Source organism: Equus caballus, chromosome X (assembly GCF_041296265.1).
Source record: "Equus caballus isolate H_3958 breed thoroughbred chromosome X, TB-T2T, whole genome shotgun sequence".
Lineage (NCBI taxonomy): Eukaryota > Metazoa > Chordata > Mammalia > Perissodactyla > Equidae > Equus > Equus caballus.
Genome location: NC_091715.1, coordinates 18,831,730 through 18,854,079, shown reverse-complemented (window position 1 = coordinate 18,854,079; position 22,350 = coordinate 18,831,730). Strand labels below are relative to the sequence as shown.

The following is a 22,350-nucleotide window of genomic DNA, read 5'->3' as shown; positions in this document are numbered from 1 at the left end:
ATGAAATTGTACATATATTGTAGAATGGATTTCTAGAAGTGAAATTGCTGGGTAGAAGGTAAGGGTACTTTTAATTCAGAGATTTTTATTGTTGGAAGATCACTCTCTCACATCTTCAAATAAGAAATCAAATTTTTAAAAATATCATATTGGTTTCAGAAAAAGAAATTAGTCACCCATGTTAAGCATAAATCCAGAAATATTCATTTAAGGCTAACCAAAGAAGCAATCCCAGAACCCCATGCGATATTATTAGATTCAAATAGGAGAGATAAAAAGGTTATATATTCCATTTCTACTTAACAGACCTTTTAGCTTAACAAGTAATTGAATGTCAGAGAAAACAAAAAGGAAAATACATACCGCTGCACATATTGTGTGCTTTAGGAGTTGAAATATTGTTTTGTCCATGTGAGATAACCAAGCTCTCTGTATCTTTTGAGCTGAAATATTTTTTTTAATTCTGAGAGGAAAAAAAAGAGGCTGAGATTTATGAAATATTTTTTGTTTTCCTAAAATCTTGGGGAACTCTGAATATGCTTCCTCTTCCTGCACCTCCCCATCCCCCACCCTAAGACTGACCTAATGAGGAACATTTGGATGTGGTAATTGGAACTGGTCATTTGCAGAATCTAGTCAGAATGAGGATATGAAATATTTGATAATATTTCCCTTGAGATCAAAAAACAGTCCTGGCTGAAACTTTATCATCAAAAGGCATATATATTATAAGTAAAAAGTGTGAGGCGACAAACTTGTTTTCTAAAAACATCCACGACCTAAAATGATTCCATTATGGTTAGTTCTTAAAAACACTGTCCAACTAGTTCAAGTGCTATGAAAATAGAATGTGGAATAGTCAAAGTTACAGTAGGTCCAATTCTCTTCTAGGAGCAGATGACCACGTCCTAGAAAAAGAAACTCCTTTCTCTGATCTTTGCTTGAACCAGGTTTATCCCAGTCGCGTTAGAGAATTATTCAACTTTAAATCACGTCCCAGCACTGGCAGACTGTAGGGCTCTCCCTCTCTGAGATCACCCCACCTGGTCACTACCCCTCACAGGGCTATATGCAAAGAGAGGTAGGTACTCCTGTATAATGTCACCGTTCGTTGGTTGGTAAAATGCAGACTACAAGATGTTTGAGTAGAAAAGGTCTGAAGTATGGAAGCAAATCTTGGAATCCTAGCTGATGCCATTTATTAGCTGTTTCACCTTCTGCAAATCACTTACCTTCTTCCAGTTGCTGCTTCCTCATTTATAAAATGTAATAATAAGATTGCTTCACCAGGTTGTGTCAGGATCAAAGGGATGTGTGTTAACATGCTTTGTAAATTATGAAATACTATAATTATAATAATTATTATTCAATTCAAAAGTAATTTTAAAACACAAAAACCTCTAATTTACAGAACAAGAAGTGTTTGATGTTTGCTAGGTAGATACCGTTGGGAAGCTGTCAGGTTGTGGATAATGATACAAGACGATAGATGGCTACTTACTGTTGTGTTGTCTTTGTCTTTATAACATTTGGCATATGTACTTTGCGGCCTTTTCCGGAACGTGGATTACCTGATTTTGAAACACCAGTAACTGACATCTTTGAGGAACGATTCATTTTCCGTACAATGAAGTACTCTGAAAGTACATAAATTAAGCATTTGAGGTCATAACCTGTATTATTACACCGGACGAGACTCAAGTGCCATTTGATTGTTGCGTTAATTCCAGAATCCCTTAAAAAGGAAGGCATTGTGGATCTCTTAATGTTGCTTACAGTTTACATTCTCCACATTGCAGCCGAAATTAACTTTTTAGAGCAATAATCCAACCTTATCACTCCCCAACTTAAAATCTTTCAAGGACACCTCATTTCCTCCAAAAAGAGGTCCAGACTCCTTAGAATGGCATTCAAGTCTTTTCACAATCTAGCTCCATTCTCTCTTTCAAATCTCAAAATACCAACTTTCATCAGCATTCCTCTCCATGCTCTGTGAGAACAAGAACTTCTTGCCAAAATCATTCAATGTTTTACAACTCTGTGCCGCTGATCATGCCATTTCCTCAACCTGGAATGACTTCTCTACCACTAGCAAAAATCAATTCATCCTTCAAGACCCCAGTTATCTGATGCCTCATCTCTGAAGTTTTCCACCTTCTCTTTTTTACAGACCTGCTCACTCCTGTCTCCAAGGTCCCATAATACTGTATACATTTTTCTTTTACAGTACTTGTCCTATTGTATCATATTTGTTTTCTTGGCTGTCACTGCAACAAGCTTGCTGAGGACAGGAGACATCTTGCTAAGTATGGAATCCCCAATGCCTAGCAGAGTGGAGGGTTTTTACATGCTTGCCTAAAAACTTTCCATTTGGTTTTATCATGGAATAGCTGTGAGACTTTGGGTAAGCCCCTTAACCTCTCAGTAGCTCAATAACCTCCTTGGCAAAGTGAGAGGGTATGTCCTTAATCTGATTCTACCTCTGACTTTCAATCCTTTGACATGTTACTCCAATTTGGATGCGGCTCCCAAATTCTTAGTCTCTGCTTAGTCTCCTCTACTAAACCAGAGGCTCCTTATCTTTTCTTTTGGTGCCATGGACCCCTACAGACAGACTCTTTCTAAGAACTATACTTTTTTAAATACTTAACACAAAATACATAGGATTACGAAGGACTCCAATTATATTGAAATCATTGTCAAAATATTTTCACAAACAAAATCACAGAAACGTGTCTTCTTTATGCACTAAGTAAAACGAGAGCTCTAATAACTACGGTACTTGTGAAGTGGTAGTGAGCAGAAAGGAAATTTCAAGAAATCTGCCATAACTGTAATGTGACAGGGAAATATCCGTGCTTTCTATTGACGACAAAGTCGCAGGTACTGCTGATACTACTGTGGTTTCTGCCTACACTACAGTTGAAAGAAATGCTAAAGTTCAGTTAGAGGTTAATGAAAATAAAGCTGCAATTTTTTCCCCCATCCAAGCTCACACACCCCTTGAATTAAGAACTCCTGCCTTAATTTATCACTATACTTCACACTTTTATATACATATGACATTCCATTACCAATGCAGAGCCTTCAGAGTCTACTCGATATTTCTCCTTAGGGATGGGGATGGCTTGGAATATACAATTCTCATGAGAAAAAGAAAAGCAGCCCTTAACACCTGGGAGCTGGCCTGGCACTCACAGCTGGGCTTTGGCGTTACCCAGCTTCCTAACAACACCCAATCCAGAGCAAAGCCCCCTTTCCTTGAATGCGCCCCCAAATCACCCAACAAAAGCCCAAATCCTATAATAAATCTTTGTAACACCCTCTTACTGAGATGCCCCACTGTTTCCCAAGGTGTGAGTTCTCCTCGCAGCAATGAGAAATAAACACAACTTGTTCAACTATAGATGTGTTCCTAGTGGTCCTTGGCTGGAGGTCAGTGACACGCCATCACACAAACCCCCGAAATCTTCCGATGCCTGCCTGGATGGGTTTACACTTTTTATGGGGTTAGGACGTGAAACAAAGAATGAAATATGAAACACTCCCATTATGAGAGACTATCATCATTGTTTAGGCAAGATCGCAGGCTTTAAAGGCAAACTAGCTGGTTTTGGATCCTGGCTTCCCACTTTCCTTCTGTGTGGCCTTGTAAATTACTTCTCTGTGTCTCAGTTTCCTCTTCTATTAGATTGGGAATAATAATCGTACCCACCTACTCGGGTTGTCGGAAAGATTAGATGAATATGTTTAAGGAGCTTAGATAAGAGCTGGGCACATAGTAAACGCTGGGTTAGTGCTCGCTATTCTTGTTCACAAGCTAATTATTGTCATTATTACTTATTTCTACTAGTATTAAGGGACAAACATTTAATTCTCAGTGAGGGGCATACGCCTAATTATTTTAAAGAGAAAAAAATCAGGGCCTTCCGAGGCTAAAGGACGTGACAAACTAGTTTAAATTTAAAACCTTAGAAACGTCCAGCCGACAGTAAAGAAAAAAAAAAATATATATATATGAAAACCTTTCGTGAGGTAAATCCAGGCCCCGAGGTCAGCGGCTTCCGGTAGCGAGGCTTTCGAGGCCGCCCGAGGCCCACCGAGCGCCCCCGCCCGGCGGCGCCAGCGCACAGAATTCCCAGCCCAACGCCGCCCGGCGCCCAATCGCCGCGTCGAAAGCCGATTCCCAGCGCTGCGCAGCGTCCGGCGCCTCCCTCCTCGCGCCCCCGCGTGCCGCCCACACGGAGCTGCCGCTTTCCCGCCGCCTAGCAACCGCCGGCGCAGGGGCGGAGCCTCCTGTAGGGCGGGGCTTGCGTTTTCTCGCCAGGGGCGCGGCGCTGTGCCGCTCAGCGACGCCGCTTCCAGCCCAGGCTTCCGAACTAAGCTTTCGCAGGATCGAATTGGCTGTACGACCAGCCGTCACCGGCACCGCGGCCCGCCTGCGGTGCAGGAATCAGGGCCCTACCCGGCCGCCGTATCCGCCTCTCTGTAGTGGGCGGGGCCGGGACAGGGGTGACCCAGCCGGAACCGCCGCTGTCAGCAGCATGTTCAAGGTGAGAGCGTGGAACCGGGTCACCGCTGTCACCGCCCCCTCTCGGCCTCCCGGAGCCCTCCTAGAGCCCTCGTGGGCCTCTCTGGGGGTCAGGCCCGGTTCACCCCGAGGCTTTTCACGCCTTCGAGCCGGCTGCGTCCCAGTCCCACTGTTCATTCACTTGTCCGCTGGGAGCAAGCAGTTGCCGGGCGGAGGCGTGAAGCCCCGGGATGGGTGGGGGAGCTCTTTGGATCGTGCTCTTGTGAATAAAACACTTTGAAAAGTTAAAGTACCCCCCAAAGTCTCCACCCCGCCCCCCACCCCGGCTGGTGCCCTCTTGGGTTCGTGGGTAGGGTGAGGCCGCAGGGTTCGGCTTTCGTTGCCTGGCAGGGTCAGGTTTCAGAACCTGGTGTGTGAATGGGGGAGGGTCAGCTTTGGAGAAGCTGCTGCAGGATGTGGGGGAGGCTGGCCTGGGAATGGCTGGGTGAGGGGGGAAGCTGAAGCTTTGCCCCCCCACCAGTGAGCATTATTTAGTATGGACAAGTCGACCCTGTTTACTTTTATGAACTCATGTCCTTTGAAAGAAATCGACTTTTACAGTGAAGACTTTGTACGAAAATCTGTGTTTAAACACGAAGCCATTATTCTACTACTTAAAAAAAATTTTCTATTATGAAAAACAAATCACAAGCTACCAGAAATTAGTCTACAAAATTGAGTCTTCAAGAAGCATAGCACCCATAAAATAATGCTAATGGAATTTCAAAATTGGTCTACTCATTTAAAAGTTTTATTGAGCTCCTGCAATGTGCTTTGGGCACATTAATACAGTCTGTAAAATCAGAACATGGATTGTCTTCCAATCTTGGCATCGCCACTTTTTAGCTGTGTGACCTTGGGCAAGTCACTTAACCTCTCTGTGCCTGTTTTTCTATAGATGATATTGGGGGACTAGCATCTTTCTTTTAGGGTTGTTATAAGGAATAAATAAGTTAGTATGTGTAAAGCACTTGGAAGAGGCCCTGGCACATAGAAGTGCCGTCTAAGTATTTTATTTTGTTTCCAGGCAGCTCACAGTTTAGTCAGGATGACAGATCCCATAAGCAACTTGCATTCATTTGATAAATTTGTGTTGAACACCTGAGCTCAGCTCGGTTTTAGGGTTGAAACAACAACGGATATGCTATGATCAGCTTACATGGGTATCAACAATGTATGGTGTTAGTAAAAAAGAGAGCAGGCTCTCCTCTGCCTAACTAGGGGTTCTTAACCTGTGGTTCTCAGTCCCTCAGAGTGTCTAGATAGAATTCAGGGGGTTCCTGAGCTCTGATGGAGAAAAAAAAAATCTTTGTTTTCACCAGTCTGCAACTGAAATTTAGCATTTCCTTCAGTTATAAATGTAAGTAACTATTTCAGTTATCTTGCTGGATAATGAACCATTGCAACTCAGTGCTTTAAAACAACAATGATTTATTATTTCTCACCATCTATGAGTTGGCTGGGCAGTTCTGTTGGCATCCCCCCAGGGCTGCATTTAACTGGTGGCTAGACTACAAGGTGGCGTAACTCCCATGTCTGGGAGCTTGGTGCCCCTCATTGTGCCTAACTTGGGTTTCCTCGCATGGTTACTGGGTTCCAAGAGGACCAGTCCCAATGCCTGCTTATCTGCTTGCATCACATTTGCTGATGTCAAAACAAATCACATAGCCAAGCCCAGAGTCAGTATGGTGGGGGACTACATAAAAGCATGGATATGAGGAGGTGTGGTTCGTTGGGAGTGATTAATTTAATAAGCTACTACAGCAGCAAACTACAATAGTATTAGCAGTACCTGTCATCAGTAGAAGTCAGAGCACCAATGCATGTCACGGACATTTTCATATCACATTATGCTTGTTGCAGATCTCAGAATACCATTTATGCTCATCACTACTTCAAAATTACAGTAGTTCTAAGACACGGTTAGATCTTTTTATTTAATGAGCTAATAAGCACATATTACTGTATCAGACTTCGAGTTTTAAAAATATTTTTACAACTGTTGTAATGTAATTGGTATTTTATGCAATTAGAAGTATTATTTTGAGAAGGGGTCCACAGGGCTCACCAGGCCACCAAAGAGGTCTATGGCACAAAAAAGGCAAGGAACTCTTGGGGACTTAGTGGAGGCTTCACAGAGGAGACATTTAAATTTAGTTCTGAAAGACAAGTCACAGTTCCTCAGGTGGATGAGCCGGGAGACATTAGCAATGGTACTCCGTTGGAGGAAGGGCCAGTAGCTCAGTTCTCCTGTGTCAAGGGGAGATACAGTGAACTGGAGTTATTCAAACTTGTAGTTTGAGTAGAAAAGATCACAACAAACCTTGGTGGACAACAAAATGTAAGGAATAGGCAGGGGTAAGAGGGAAGACCAGAGATGTTTGAGAAGTAAATTTTGCTAAGTAGAAGTAGGAGCATAAAAGAGTGATGTTTAGAAAATCAAGAGAGGGAAACTGCATGGAGGACAGGCTATGTTAAGATGCTTTCAGCTGGGAAAACCCAATTGCTTGAATAGTAAGGAAAGTTATCTCACAAAGTCCAGAGGAATGTTGGACTCCAGTGGGGCAACAATGGAGCTGGTCTCTTTTCTTGGCTTTCCATAGTAAGATTGTTTCCCTTATGGTTGCAAGATGACTGTCAGTAACATGCAGTTTCCCATTCACTAGAGCAAGAGAGAGGACAAAACTCCCAGGCTTGGATTATGTTCTTCCTTCAGTCTGATTGGACCAACTTAGGTCAGATGTCTGCCCCTGATCCAGTAGCCTGTGCCAGGGGAATACCGTGCTCTGATTGGCTTAGACTAAACAGGATCAGCTGGGGATGGGGTCACTTTATCTTAATCACATGGGAGAGAAGTGAATTCATGAACATAATGGGGGAATGGAGACTGGATGTGCAACCAACAATGTCCGTTACAGAAAGATGAATTACATGACTTTGGAGATGTGTTTGTTTATTTGGGCAATTTAGACAGCTTTCATGGTCTTTATACATGTGGGTTTACTGATGGAAGTGAGAGCTAAATTAATATGGGTTGGTGACTGCGAGATGAGTAAATGAACACAACGGTGGGATTGATAAGCTTAACTGTCAAGGGAAGAGAGAGAATATGGTAACTAGAGGGACATGTTGGGTCAAGATTCTAGAGTTGTTTTGTGGTTGTTCCAGTATTCAAGATTTGGCAATGTTTGTGACCAGGGGGGAGCTTTTATAAGAGAGAATATCTCAGCTTTAAAAAGTAGGAGAGAGATTTCCTTCCTCTTGTGAGATGGAAGCAAAAGAAGGGTGGGAGTGTTTGTAGACCAGTGGTTCTCAACTGGATGGTACCACCCGCTTGTGGTGCGTTTTGGAAAGTGGGTTGTTCTTCACATTTTTAATTTAGTTTTGTTGAACATTTATATGCTGAAGTATAGTTCTTATTGTAAATCTTTCCTTTTTGTTTTCCACTGTGTTAGCGTCAAATCAGTGTACTTGTCTCTCTTTTGGACTTATGTGTGTAGGTGGGTGATGAATTTTATTTCAAGATAGCAAAAGAGTTACTTAGAAAAATATTTGTCCTAAAATGGCAGTGTTAGGTCTAGTAACTGAGAATCAGTGCTTCTCCAACTTAAATGTGCGTGTGATTCTTGTTAAAATGCAGATTCTGATTCAGTAAGTCTGAGATGGAGCCTCAGATTCTCCATTTTTTTAACATTCTCCTGGGTGATAGAGATGCTGCTAGTCCTCCATCATACTTCGAATAGCAAGAACTGGGGCAAATTGGTAGATGAATGGTTTCTTGTGTTTTCGAGATGAGTGATTTTATGACATGGTGAGGTTGGAAGAGGTGCTGACCAAGGAACCAAAAAGATAAGTGAGAGGCTTTGAGGGCTCTGCTGAGAGCAGCGACGGGAGGTCTATCATGGTCGCAGCCTGGGAGTAGGGAAGAGCAGATGGTAGGATTGATCTGGGTTTGAGATTTGTCAGCTTGGGTCAGCTAGGACTGGAGGGCGAAGTTGTTGATAGTATAGTTGGTGGTGGAAAAAGTACAGTGTGTGTGACCAGTTATGTGCATATACAGTTAAAATATTTATCCTGTAACCATTGTTTAAATTTAGCTGGCTATCTTCACGTCACTAGGGGGCACTGGTGGATTAAAAAACACATTCGAAAAGCTGCCCAGTATTTGCATTCTATTGTAGGAAGCAGCTTTTCCCAGTGCTGCCACAGGAAGCTTGAATATTGAATATATACACCCAGTCCCCAGATTCCTGTTACTAGATTTCATCCATTACACAAATGTTTAGCACAGTTCAGCTATGGACCTGGGCACTGTGCTGTACCCTGGTAGGTACAAATGAAAAGCCCCAGTTCTTACCTAGGAGAGAGTTCCTAAATTTGGCCGCACATCAGAATTATTCAAGAAACTATTTCCAGGGCCCTGCCCATGGTTCTGATTTAGTTTTTAAGTGAGGTACAGGAACCTGTAGTTTTGAAAAAGCCCCCCAGGTGACTATGAAACTTCTGTTTCAGGAGCTCACAATGCAGTTAGCGGCACAGACATACAGTCCGTTCCGATGCAGTGGGATAAGCACTTTGATGTAAAAGGATTGGGGAAATATAGAGCAGTGGGTCGCAACCTTAACTGCACGTTAGAATCACCTGGGGAGCTTTTGTAAGTCTCAATGCCCAGGCTGCACCCAGACCAGTGCCGTCAGAATCTCTAGGGTTGGAATCCAGGCATCTAGCCTGTCCGGCAGATAGCCAACCTTGAGAGGAATTCCTGGAGGAATGGGCACCAGCAGGGGGCATCAGGAGACTTTGTAGAGGAGAACATGCTTGCGCTGCCCTGTGAAGGTGGGCAGACAAGGTTGAAAGGACCTTCCCAGGAGAGGAGAAAAGTGAGTGTAAGGACACAGAAGTAAGAGAGTTTAGCACAATGTTAAATACAACGTTAAGACCTTGGGCTTCACCGTATTACTGTGGGCAAGATATGCACTAAAGTCCTCTGTAGCTGTGTCGTTATCTGTAAAAGGAGGATAAGACTAGCACCAACCTCAAATTGTTGTGTGCGTTAAGTTACTCAGGCTCAAAGCTTAGCACAGTGTTTGGTACAAGGTAAATGTTTGATAAATGTGAGCTGTTAGCAACTTTTAGTTGGCGTCCTGTAGGAGGCTGCTGTGGTAGTGTTATAGTGGTGCACAGTCTGGGGGCTTTCCAAAAGTATTTCTACATTCCAAACTTGAGAGCTGATTGCATTTGGCAGAGGACGGAGAAGGAGCCTTGAAGCATGCTGCCCAGGCTTTTGGCTTTGAAAATTGAGTAGCTCTTAGAACTATTTGTTGAGATGGAAAAGTGAAGGAAGGCCAAGTTTAGTTTGGGGGGAAGTGATAATTTGATTTTGAACAAGTTGGGCTTGTTGAAAGATCTGTGGACATTAAGAGGTGGTAATCAGTTGACATGAAAGCCAAGAACATGGAGTTTTCATGAGAGAGTTGTGGGCTGGATTTGGGGAAATCATCAGATGCCTCGAGGGAGAGAAGGTGGCCTAGTGAAAGCTGGTCTGCGTCAGTTCCTTCCTGAAGAGTGGAGATATGACCTGTACTCACCGCTCACAGGAGCCTGAGGTGACCACATCCTTGGCTATAAGGCATTATTACTACCTCACGTAGTTTTGTGAGTGTTTGGTCTTGATGTAATGCCTTCATTGCCTTTCTTGCTTTCTGAAATTCATTTTCTTACCATGAATATTATGTTACTAGGACAAACTGAGGGGAGAATTAAAATGCTAAATGGGAAAAGAAAATCATCTGTAAATTGGAAAAGAAATACTGTAACTTTATTTTACTTGAATATTATTTTAAATGCCACATATTTTGAAAGATAAGAAAAGTTTTTTTCCCCTTACAATTTAAGCATTTGCAAGAGAATTCTGCTTGAGGAATTATAGTGAATACATTTTTGCTCGCGTAAATACATATTTACGTGCAGAATTAATTGGATTTTTTTCCTTTCTTACCCTTCAAAGAGGTTGGGTGGTAGATCACAAAGAAGAAGAAAAAACTGCCCTGCACTGCTGGACGCAGTCAGAAAGCACAAGCTTGGGTTCTCGTTGTAGTGTTTCTGGTGTCTGGCTGAGTGATCTTAATGAGGTTTCCTAATCTCTTGCAGTCCCTTCCTCACCGTACTGTGGCGACACCTAATATGCCCCTCCATATCGCACGGAATTGTTAGGAGGTTCAAATGTGATAAATGTCAAAAGCGCCGTATCAGAGTCAGGTATTTTCAGTCCCTTCTGTCCACCAATCTGTCCACCGAAGTGATCTCGAGTTGCAGGTTAGCACCGTGGACTTAGGACTGTAAAACGTAGATCAAACTTGGAGAAATTCACTTCTCATTTGGAACTGAATTCTGCTCAGGACCGTGTAACGCTCTTCCATCTACTTCTAACATGCAAATGACCTCTCCTGTGCAGCTAACACTGCAAGAAGAGAGGGAAGAAGTAGATGAATTACATCTTAAAAGAACGAGGAGCAGAGCCAGCCCTGATGGCCTAATGGTTAAAGTTCGGTGCTCTCGCTGCTTTGGCAACCCAGGTTCAGTCCCCGGTCTCAGAACCACACCACTCCTCTGCCAGTTGCCATGCTGTGGTGGCAGCTCACATAGAAGAACTAGAAGGACTTAAAACTAGAATATACAACTATGCACTGGGGCTTTGGGGAGGGGAAAGAAAAAGAGGAAGATGGGCAACAGATGTTAGCTCAGGGCAAATCTTTCCCAGCAAAAAAAAAAACAATCAGAATGGGGAACAGAGACAAAATGGAAGAGAAAAGTAGATAATGCATTAGACATTTATGATAAATGAGTTTATTATCCCGTGGGGCCTGTGCATATTTGTAGAATTTTATGATATAAAGGTTTAATTTATAATCAATATGTGTATGTGCCCCACACCCATGTTCTTTCCAGGCTAGACAGGAATTTCTTAGAGACTAAGTAATGAACTTTGATATTCGTTTGTATGGTACATTTAAAATTACTGGAAGTAATTAGATGCATGAGAAATTGCTATAGCAAAGATACCTATCTGTTTCAAAAACTTGAGACTTGGCTTATTTATAATATGACAAGAAAGTTCCAAAAGATTTTTAAAATAAAGGAATTAAAAGTTTGTATCAGTTGATTTTCCCCAATAATGCTTAAGTGGAATTTTGCAGTTAGTTCATACAACATGAAACTTCATGTAGATATTTTCAGGGAAAAAAGTCTCAGTCTAAAGATATATTTTCGAATTTGCCAGTTATTTAGTTTTTACTTTTGCTCAGTTTTCCCTCATTTTTGCATGGCCTCATGCCAGTCTTATTAGAAAACTTCTACAGTGCCACTTCCTTAATGTAATGGGTTTTTAAACTTGTGTTTATTTTATACTAAAAGTTGTAGAAGCAAGAATTGAGAATGAGGATTGTAAAGTTTTCAATATGCTGAGAACCTACAACTTTGAAGATTAAGCTGCATTTTCCTAATAGCTTTATACATGGTAGATAGTACAGTCATATTTTGAATGAATATTGTTCTAAAGGCACTTTAAATACAGTCACCCTTTATCGTCCTACTTCTTTCTGACTCTTTGAAGTAATGCAGCGTGTTTTATTCAAAGCCCACACTGGCTTCAACTTAAGGACGTCTTTGTGTGGTTGGTTTCTTTTTTCAGATATGTCTAGTCATTCCTGTGAACGTTCTTTTCAAATAGGATGTATGAAAATAATACAGACTCATTTTTCTTTTTTCCCTCCTCCCACAAACGTCAGTCCTTGTGAAATAGCCTGGTTTTTTTTGTACGTGCTGAAATGAATCTCCCCTCCCATTAGAGGTGCTGATTCACGTGCCCTCTTATGACATGGGTTACACTGATGAATGACTGACTAAGCACAAAGTGATACGAGGACTCCAATAAGTTTCCGAAGTCATCTGTTGGTGACTTACTTCACTTGGCAAATATTGACTCTGAACCTGTTTGTGGAGTCACATCGTTGGGGATCACTGTTAAAAGTGGCTGTGTATCGGCCAAATAGTGACTTTTCTTGTTTTTCGTTCTTATTTTCACAGAGATTTTTGGTATGAATCCAGATTATCATCAGCTGAATTGAGCTTTGCACATGATTTTTTTTTCAAAAGAGTTTTGTGGTTTTCTTTTCCTTAAAGAAGAAAAAGGATGTGAATAGCTGAGGTGAGGCTGAAGGCAGCTGTCAGCAGTGAGCTCATCTTTCTCTCTGCACACACGGGTCTATTAGGAAACGGAACTGGTTCTAGATAGAGGTTACTTTGACAGAATAGTTCTTTCTCTTAGAAAGTGTAGATTTTTTTTGGTGGCTTGAAAATAGCGAAGCATCTGAAAATCTAGGCTTGAGGTAAATGCTCCCCTGTGATTTTTTTTCCTACTTACATTCCCTTAACTCAGAAAAGAGTGAATGGCTCTTAGGATCCTGTTCCAAGAGAGAAAAATATGTATAGATTTTGCAGTTTCAGGCAAGCAGTGGTAAATTTCTGTTTGAATGAGGAAGTTAAAAAGAAATTTGAAATATGGTAAATTATATGTCATTTGTGTTCCAAGTCTGTGAAACCGGTACAGCCCAACCAGATGACTCAAAAACCTGCCTGGAGGGACAATTATCTCACTTGTTGGCTCTGAGGTTTCCTTCCTGTTTATCAGGCAACTTTATTAATTTTTTGTATGAATTTAACAAAATCCAGTAACTGTTTTTCAAGAGTAGGAAATGAGACAATTGCAGATGAAACATATTTTCTGTGCTTTGCTCACCTAATTTTGTGCTGAATTGTGCCCTCCAAAGATAAAATAGAACTTGGTTTTCTGTGAGAAAAATATAATGTTATCTTCAAAACAGCCTCATTTTTAGATCACAGTCAGTTTATAGTGGATGAGAAAGAACTAGGAGAGATCAATTACTTCAGTAATTGAATTACAGAATTACAGAACTGAAAGTTTCTCATAAAATAGTTCTGTTTGTCGTAGTTGGAAGACAGTTTTTCTTGTTGGTTAAAATCTGAACTCTTAAAATATTGACTTCATAATCTCTTCACTATGAAACAGATTGAAATGATTGTGGTTTCTATTGTTGTTGTTAAAGTGTAAGTGCTCCTAAATTTATACATCCAAATGAGTTCCTGGAAAACAGTCGTTTTGAGAGGGTAGATTTAATTATCCTCTCAAATTTCTTCCAAACTCGCTGTCACTGATCAATATATTTATTCGAAAAATATTGTCACTGATCAAAACGTTTTTTTCCCCTCTTCATTTGGGGTTATCTTCATACTTTGTGGCAAATTGTTTAGAATATACTCAGGAGCCAGCCATTTTCGTTCTTTGTATATTACAGAACAAATCTGTATTCATGGTAAAATCTGTAGGAAATACAGATAATACTAAAGAATCACCCTTAATCCCACCACCTGTGAATAACCACTGTTAATGTCTTTTCGGACTCGTTTCTGGGCATACTTGTATATACCCTCAGTTTGACATTTTCAAAAAACTCACAAATCTCTCCCCCGCTTTTTTAAAGAAATACTGTTTTCTAATCTGCTTTTCTCACTTTTATTTCAAATGTATTGAGACCGATTTTCTTTCTTTTTTTAAAATTTAATTTAATTAATTACTTAATTATTTTGAGGACTATTAGCCCTGAGCTAACATCTGTACCCATCTTCCTCTACTTTATATGTGGGACACCTACCACAGCGTGGCGTGTCAAGCGGTGCCATGTCTTCACCCGGGATCTGAACCAGCAAACCCCGGGCCGCTGAAGCGGAACATGCGCACTTAACTGCTGCACCACCAGGCTGGCCCAAGAGACTGATTTTCTTATAGGTTTACAATTTGATCTGAAGGCATTTACAAATGAAAGCCATATGATTATATATTGAAAGTAAATTTCCTTTATTAATTTATTATATAGGGGCTGGCCCCGTGGCCGAGTGGTTAAGTTCACATGTTCCACTGCGGCGGCCAGGGTTTCACTGGTTCGGATCCTGGGCGCGGATATGGCACTGCTTCTCAGGCCACATTGAGGCAGCGTCCCACATGCCACAACCAGGAGGACCTGCAACTAAGATATACAACTATGTGCGGGGGGGGGGGGGGGGCGCGGGGCGCGGATTTGGGGAGAGAAAGCAGAAAAAAAAAAAGATTGGCAACAGTTGTTAGCTCAGGTGCCAATCTTTTTTTTTTTTATTCTCATGATCCTGCTATAAAAACCATCACCCCATGGCTGGTTTGGTTTTTTGTTTGTTTGTTTGTTTATTAAGATTATGCTAGTTTACAACCTTGTGAAATTTCAGTTGTATGTTATTGTTAGTCATGTTGTAGGTGTACCACTTCACCCTTTGTGCCCTCCCCCCACCCCTCCCTTCCCCCTGGTAACCACCAATCAGTTCTCTTTGTCTATATGTTAACTTCCACCTGTGAGTGGAGTCATACAGAGTTCGTCTTTCTCTATCTGGCTTATTTCACTTAACATAATACCCTCAAGGTCCATCCATGTTGTTGTGAATGGGATGATTTTATCCTTTTTTATGGCTGAATAGTATTCTATTGTATGTATGTATATACCATATCTTCTTTATCCAATCATCAGCTGATGGGCACTTAGGTTACTTCCACGTCTTGGCTATTGTAAATAATGCTGTGATGAACATAGGGGTGCATGGGACTTTTGGAATTGCTGATTTCAAGTTCTTTGGATAGATACCCAGTAGTGGGATGGCTGGGTCATAAGGTATTTCTATTTTTAATTTTTTGAGAAATCTCCATACTGTTTTCCACAGTGGCCACACCAGTTTGCATTCCCACCAACAGTGTGTAAGGGTTCCTTTTTCTCCACAAACTCTCCAACATTTGTCACTTTTTGTTTTGGATAGTTTTACCATTCTGACAGGTGTAAGGTGATATCTTAGTGTAGTTTTGATTTGCATTTCCCTGATGATTAGTGATGATGGGCATCTTTTCATGTGTCTATTGGCCATCTGTATATCTTCTTTGGAGAAATGTTTGTTCATGTCCCCTGCCCATTTTTTGATCGGGTTGTTTGATTTTTTGTTGTTGAGCTGTGTGAGTTCTTTATATATTATGGAGATTAACCCTTTGTCGGATAAATAACTTGTAATATTTTTTCCCAATTAGTGGGTTGTTTTTTTGTTTCAATCCTGTTTTCCCTTGCCTTGAAGAAGCTCTTTAGTCTGATGAAGTCCCATTTTTTTATTATATAAATAGTTGCAATAAATTCTGACTGAGTGTATGATCTATCAACATTACTACTTTGAAGAGAAAATACTTTTTTTGTGGAGGCATTGATTTTTTTTTTACCATCTTAACCATTTTTTTGTAGTTCCATATTTTTTTATTGTGGTAGAAAAACTCAAAATTTACCATCCAAACCATTTTTAAATGTACAGTTCAGTAGAGTTAAATATATTCACATTGATGTGGAAAAGGTCTCCAGAACTTTTTCATCTTGCAAAACTGAAACTCTATACTCATTAAATAACAACTCCCCTTTTCCCCTCCCCGTAGCCTCTGGTAACCACCATTCTACTTTCTGTTTCTATGAATTTGAGTACTTTAGATACCTCATATAAATGAAATCATACAGTATTTGTCTTTTGTGATTGGCTTATTTCACTTAGCATAATGTCCTGAGGTTCTAATATTACATTGTATGTATATACCACATTTTGTTTATCCATTCATCTGTCCATGGACACTTAGGTTGCTTCCAGCTTTTAGCTATTGTGAATAATGCTGCTGTGAACATGGGTTTGCAGATATATCCTCAAGACCCTGCTTTCAATTCTTTTGGATATATACCCAGAAGTGGAATTGCTGGATCATATGGTAGTTCTAGTTTAATTTTGTGAGGACCCTCCATACTGTTTTCCTTAGTGGTTATACCATTTTACAATCCCACCAACAGTGCATGAGGGTTCCAGTTTCTTTATATCCTTGCCAACACTTGTTATTTTCTGGGTTTTTTTTTCTGTGAGGAAGATTGGCCCTGAGCTAACGTCTGTGCCAATCTTCCTCTATTTTGTATGTGGGGTGCTGCCACAGCTTGGCTTGATGAGTGGTGTGTAGGTCTGTGCCTGGGCTCTGAACCCACGAACCCTGGGCAACTGAAATGGAGTGTGCGAACTTGACCACTATGCCACCAGGCAAGCCCCTTATTTTCTGTTTTTTTTGATAGTGGCCATCCTAAGGGATGTGAAATGAGAAAATACCTATTTAAAAAAATTGTATAGATAATACTGAAATACCTTTTCCTTGTAAAAAGTCAAAACAGTACAGTTAAAGTAATTATCAGGTTCCCATTGTCTGCTTCCCTCTACCCCTTTCTCAGAGAAATCCTGTGTTACCAGTTTGGTATGTGGCCCTCCAGATGAGAAAGGATTGCTGTATAAAATAGAGGTACTGTACTCAATACTCATTATGGGGGAGGGCATATTCTTTTTTTTTTTTTTTAAAGATTGGCACCTGAGCTAACAACTGTGGCCAATCTTTTTTTTTTTTTTTCTGCTTTATCTCCCCAAATTCCCCCTGGTACATAGTTGTATATCTTAGTTGCAGGTCCTTCTAGTTGTGGCATATGGGATGCCGCCTCAACGTGGCCTGACGAGTGGTGCCATGTCTGCGCCCAGGATCTGAACCCTGGGCTGCCTCAGCGGAGTGTGCGAACTTAACCACTCAGCCACAGGGCCGGCTCTGGGTATGTTCTTTTGATGTTTCAAGAATATGGACTCATTTAGTTTCTCTTTATTTTTAATTCAATTTATGACACTTTATGAGGGACAGCAATGTAGCCTGATGTGGGCAAAATTGTTGATTTTTTTCATCATTTTGTTTTACCCTAAATTCTTTCACTTATATTTTTTGTTTTGTGTTAGTTTCTTAGAACAAGAATAACCTCAAAAGCATTGTCAGTTTTCATAGACCTTTTTAAAAAAATCCATTTCAGATTTTTACCTTTTATACAACTGAAAAAAATCAGATTAAAAGCATTTTGTTGTTAAAATTTGTTTTAAAAATGTTTTCAGATGGAAATTATTCCAGAAAAGATTGGTTGAAGACCAAAGAACCAGTGTAACATTTGGGAGAAAAAATACATCATTGTGCTTCATTTCCTGTATAGGGGAATATCTAATTTTAAATGACATTTACTTTTAAAATGTCTCCAAATGCATTTATTTTCCATAGTGATAGATATAAAATGATATTATGCAATAACTTTGGAAACAGCTGTACATTTTAATGTATAGATTATATGACAGCTAAGTTATGTAATAGCTAAAATGCAATAATTAAAGCATTAGATTTATTTATACAGGTTTTTTTTGAGGAAGATTAGCCCTGAGCTAACATCTGTGCCCATCTTCTGCTATTTTATATGTGGGACACCTGCCACAGCATGGCTTGATAAGCGGTCTGAGCCCAGGATCCAAACTGGTGAACCCCAGGCCACTGGAGCTGAGTGTGCAAAATTAACCACTTCACTGCCAGGCCGGCCCCCTATTTATGCAGTTTTTGATACTAAGTTATTTTGAGTAGACACTAAAAGGGAACTTCTTGATTGAGAAAGTTTTTGATATTATTAAAGTAGCTGCCATGGTTTATGGCTGCCTGTATTTGCTCTGTATTGAGATCCTATCTACTCATGGGTGTAGCTGAAGAGATTGTACTGTGTCAGAGATCATCCTCATGTTCCAAACCTTTGGTTTCTTTTGTTACTGCTCTTTACAGAGGCTGTCCCTAGTGACACTGAGTCTTAACATCAATCTGTTAGGTGACTGCTAGAAAAAAAAGCATAAACTTTCTGGTTAATTCTGCCTTCTCTCTGCAGTTTCCCAGAATTTTCCAGTTACCACATTCTTCCTTTTTCTGTGGTACTCCTGTCCCTTGTCTGTTGGCATACTTATCACAGGTAGTGTAATTGTTCATCCACCTTATTAGATTACGGAGGCAGCGACCACATCTTATTGTCTTTGAAGTCTATTTTCATTGTTTCATTAAAGAGTTGCTTTGATGTTGTCCTTTGACTGGGTGGCTTATAGGGCCATTAATTGAGGTAGGGAAACTCAGGAAAACAGATTTTTGGAGAAAGATAATTCATTAAGAGGTAGCAATTGAAAAACCTGATGGAGATGTCCATGGAGAATTAGATCTATAAGCCCTGAGGCTTAAGAAGGCCAGGGTGGGGAATACTGATTGGGGAATCAATAATATAGGATGGGAGTTAAAGACTTAGACTTAAATGAAATTGCTCTGGAGTGAGAAGAGGAGAGGGTTAAGGACTTCTCTGACTCGTCAACCTTGAAGAGAGGGGTAGAACAAAAGAGGCCCAGAAGGAGAGTGAAAGAGCACCCTCCAAAGCTCGTAGAATGGAGCTGGCCTGGAATCTTGGAAACCAAAGGAAGAGACAGTGGAGTGGTCACCAGTTTCAGGGTGCAACCAAGATACCAGGTGTCCATTGAAGTTTAGTAACTGGGAGGCCATTGGTGGCCTTGGGAAGAACGGTTTTAGGAACCTTAAGTAGTGAAGGGAGGAGAGACTAAAGTAGAGAAAGCAGAGTCTATCTTTGTAACTTTGTGTTGAAATATACATACTGAAAAGTGCATGGATCATAAGTGAATTTTTGTAAACTGAGCATACTAGGGTATTTAGTGCTCTAGAAGCCCTCATGGCCTTTCTAGTCACTCCCTAGCTTGCTAAGGGTGTCCACTATTCTGCCTGCTAACCATAGTCTATTTTAAAATAAATTTGTCAGTAGAGGGAGATAGAAAGGATAGGGTGGTAGTTAGAAATGGAATTAGGGGTCGAGGGTATTGGTTGTATTTTGTTTAAGATTTATTTGAATGTAAATAAATCCCGTAACTTCTCTCGTGGGTGGCCAGTCACTGTTTCTTTTTATGTTTAGGACAATTTTCATTTCATTCTTTCAAATGTTTTTAAAAGTAAGTACTGTGAAATGAGTTGACAACAGTGACTCCATTTTGTACCCTGGACTCCATCTTGTTAAAACTATGAAACTATGCTGACCTTGCTGACTTGCCAAAAGGGAGTTATTTGCTGAGAAAGGACTTTCTGAAGGACTGTGCAAGAGTATACTTTTTCTGGTAACAACAAGATGTCCTTGAGTAAGGTAATGAACTCTAACATAAATTGACCCTTCCTAACAAACAACTGAGGTGAATGTTCTGGGTTCTCCTTGTTGCTAAGAAAAACTCCTAATTTTTGCTCATCAGGGGTCACTTTTCTGACTGCTGCCAGAACCTGTGTTCCCAAAATTGCAATTCTAAGACCCCAAATAAACGCTCCCCTTTTGTTTTGCAGTTGCCTCCTTTCTCTAAGTAGACAGTACGTTTGAGTGTTTATACAAACTTAAGTTGAATAACTGTTCCCCAAGCATCTGCTTGTGGAATAGTGGTTTTCTAAAGTCGGCTGATTGTGGGAATAGATTCTTGGGCCCCTGTTAACGTTTACTAAGTTAAACGTTGGTGAAGGCGTTGGAATCTATACTGCTAAAAAACTCCCCAGGTAACTCTGAAACCTCCTGTGTACACAGGCCTGCAAAGCAAGGCTTACATTTTATCCAAAAGAAAACTGGTGTATATTTTAAATGGAAGGTCTAATAAGATAATAGGTTTGTAGTTGTGGGAGATAAAGGGTCACGCTCTTAAAAATGGGAGAGACTGTGTACTGGATTCTCCCTAGAGTTGAAAAAGAAAGCAAGTTGCCAGGGTTTTGAGTCCCACCATTCACCAGTGTCCTTGACTAATTGTAAGGGTGGCTTATTTAGCTTGAGGTTATTTGTCTTTAGAGCAGTTTTACTAGGACACAGTCAGAAAGTGGTCCTGGAGCTACAGAGTTCTGGACAGTGTACTTTTATTTGCAGAACAGGGACAGTTTAGCCTCCTGGGTACCCATTTATAGTCTGAGTGTTTGTGACCTCACCAGATTCATATCTTGGTTAACTGGATGCAAGAATCTGTCCTTACTGCTGCAGCTGAGGGCTAAACTCAATCTTATGCCTGAGTCTTTTAAAAAAAATTAATTTTTCAAGTTGTGACCTGAGTCTTTTTTGAGTAAACTCATAAGCTTCCTGGGAACTCTGTAAGGGCAGGGACCATGTCTGCTTAAGCGCTGTGTCCTGTTTAGCACTGTGCCTGACATGGAGTAGGTATGCAATAAATACTTGTTTTTGAAATAAAATTCTATTTGACCTTTTCTAATTGTTATATCGTGTGTAATCCTGCTTACCTAGCCAGATTTGTTTTGCTCTCATCAGTCCTTGGTGAGCTTCAGTGGAGAGCATTAGAAGTGAAAGTCTTGAAGACAGTGGTGGCCTACCCCTTTACAACACTTCTTGTTAGGGCTCCATCCAACCAAATGCCACTCCTGATGCTCAGTTTCCATTGATGATTAAGCCCCCTGTGGACTGTGTAAAACAAAAGTTGAAAGACAGAGAGAGTCCAAAGGTCCAAGGTGGAGAATATACCTTGATAGGGAGAGTATAAGCTATCTTGCTGGGGAATAAAATCAGACAGAAAGAAAGAAGGATTAGCCACATGAGCCAGAGAACTCAATGACACTCTCCCTGAGGTTTGCAAAGCTAAGAGTCACCAACTCACCTTTGAGCCAGATTTTAGTTTTCCCTATGACTATGGGTCTCTTAAAACTATTTTCAAAACCCTCTTAGAGCTATTTTCTTTTTTCTAATACTTTTTAAAAATAATTTCTAGAAACATGCTACTTCATAGTACAATCTTTTATTTTTTCCTGCTTTTTCTCCCCAAATTCCCCCAGTACATAGTTGTATATATTTTTTCTAGTTGTGAGTCTTTCTAGTTGTGGCGTGTGGGATGCCACCTCAGCATGGCCTGATGAGTGGTGCCATGTCCACGCCCAGGATCCGAACCAGTGAAACCCTGGGCCACCGAAGCGGAATGCACTCACTTAACCTCTCGGCCACGGGGCCGGCCTCAGAGCTATTTTGAAAACCTCAGACAAGCCAACACATTGGGGTCCTTACTTTGAGACCTTCAGCTAGCTGAATTCCAGGAAAGGCATCTAGTAACTGGAGGGTCCTCTCCAGAGGATAGGCTGCATCTAAAGCAACAGAGCCTTTGGATCTAGTTAGTCAGTAGCCGTAGCTTAGCACTCATTGAGGATGCAGCTCTTAAAGCAGTGAGCTTGACTTTGATCTAGCAAGCCAAACTCATGTCTAACCTGTTCTTGGAAGGTGCATATGTACCTACTTTCTGAGCCAAGCCGTCTGCCCTGGGTGGGAAGTGAGCCTGGCAAACAAGGATTCTCAAGGACTATCACTTGGGACAGCGAATGTTCAGGTCATGGGTATGTGCAGTCTAGAGGTTGTAGCCCCTCATCAGAAAAGGTCCAGGGGAGATCTAACTTCCCAGGAGGTATTTTTAGTCTGGTTGTACCATAATGGGTTAGTATCCATTTTGGAGAGAGAATGCCTTTGTGTTTGTGTGTCACAGGCGACCCAACAGGAATGCCCATGGGAGAAAAGGTGATAAAGCCAGAGCTTTAGAGATTATGTCAGACCCTGGAAGTTGGTTAATTCTTTCTTCGAGGCATCTAACTTGCATTTTAGTGTTCATTTTCTTCCTTGCAGAGACAAAAGATTCGGGAAGGTTCTTCTTCGCCCCTTCTTTTACCCTCACACTTACCTGGGGTGATCTCTGCCCATTTTAACAGCCTTTCCCTTCTTAAA

General features: G+C 40.9%; 2 protein-coding genes across 13 annotated transcripts in view; one reads left to right on the top strand and one right to left on the bottom strand.

The window, feature by feature from the left end:
- Window positions 1-4,197, bottom strand: part of CXHXorf58 (chromosome X CXorf58 homolog) — a 46,345-nt gene extending 42,148 nt beyond the window's left edge. For 9 of the 12 annotated variants that reach the window (XM_070257688.1, XM_070257683.1, XM_070257693.1 and 6 more), the window contains exons 1-3: window positions 4,026-4,197; window positions 1,502-1,637; window positions 364-463 (exon numbers count right to left, since the gene is read on the bottom strand). In XM_070257688.1, coding sequence (XP_070113789.1) covers window positions 364-463; window positions 1,502-1,617 — 216 coding nt within the window. In that variant the 5' untranslated portion in view covers window positions 1,618-1,637; window positions 4,026-4,197. Of the gene's footprint in view, window positions 1-363; window positions 464-1,501; window positions 1,638-3,715 lie in introns of all 12 variants that reach the window. The other 3 variants (XM_070257685.1, XM_070257687.1, XM_070257695.1) reach the window with 2 other exon arrangements.
- The window catches only part of APOO (apolipoprotein O), a 55,761-nt gene continuing 37,579 nt past the window's right edge, over window positions 4,169-22,350 (top strand). The window contains exon 1 of the mRNA XM_014728790.3: window positions 4,169-4,553. Within this exon, the coding sequence (XP_014584276.1) occupies window positions 4,545-4,553 (9 nt within the window). The 5' untranslated portion in view covers window positions 4,169-4,544. The remainder of the gene's footprint in view (window positions 4,554-22,350) is intronic.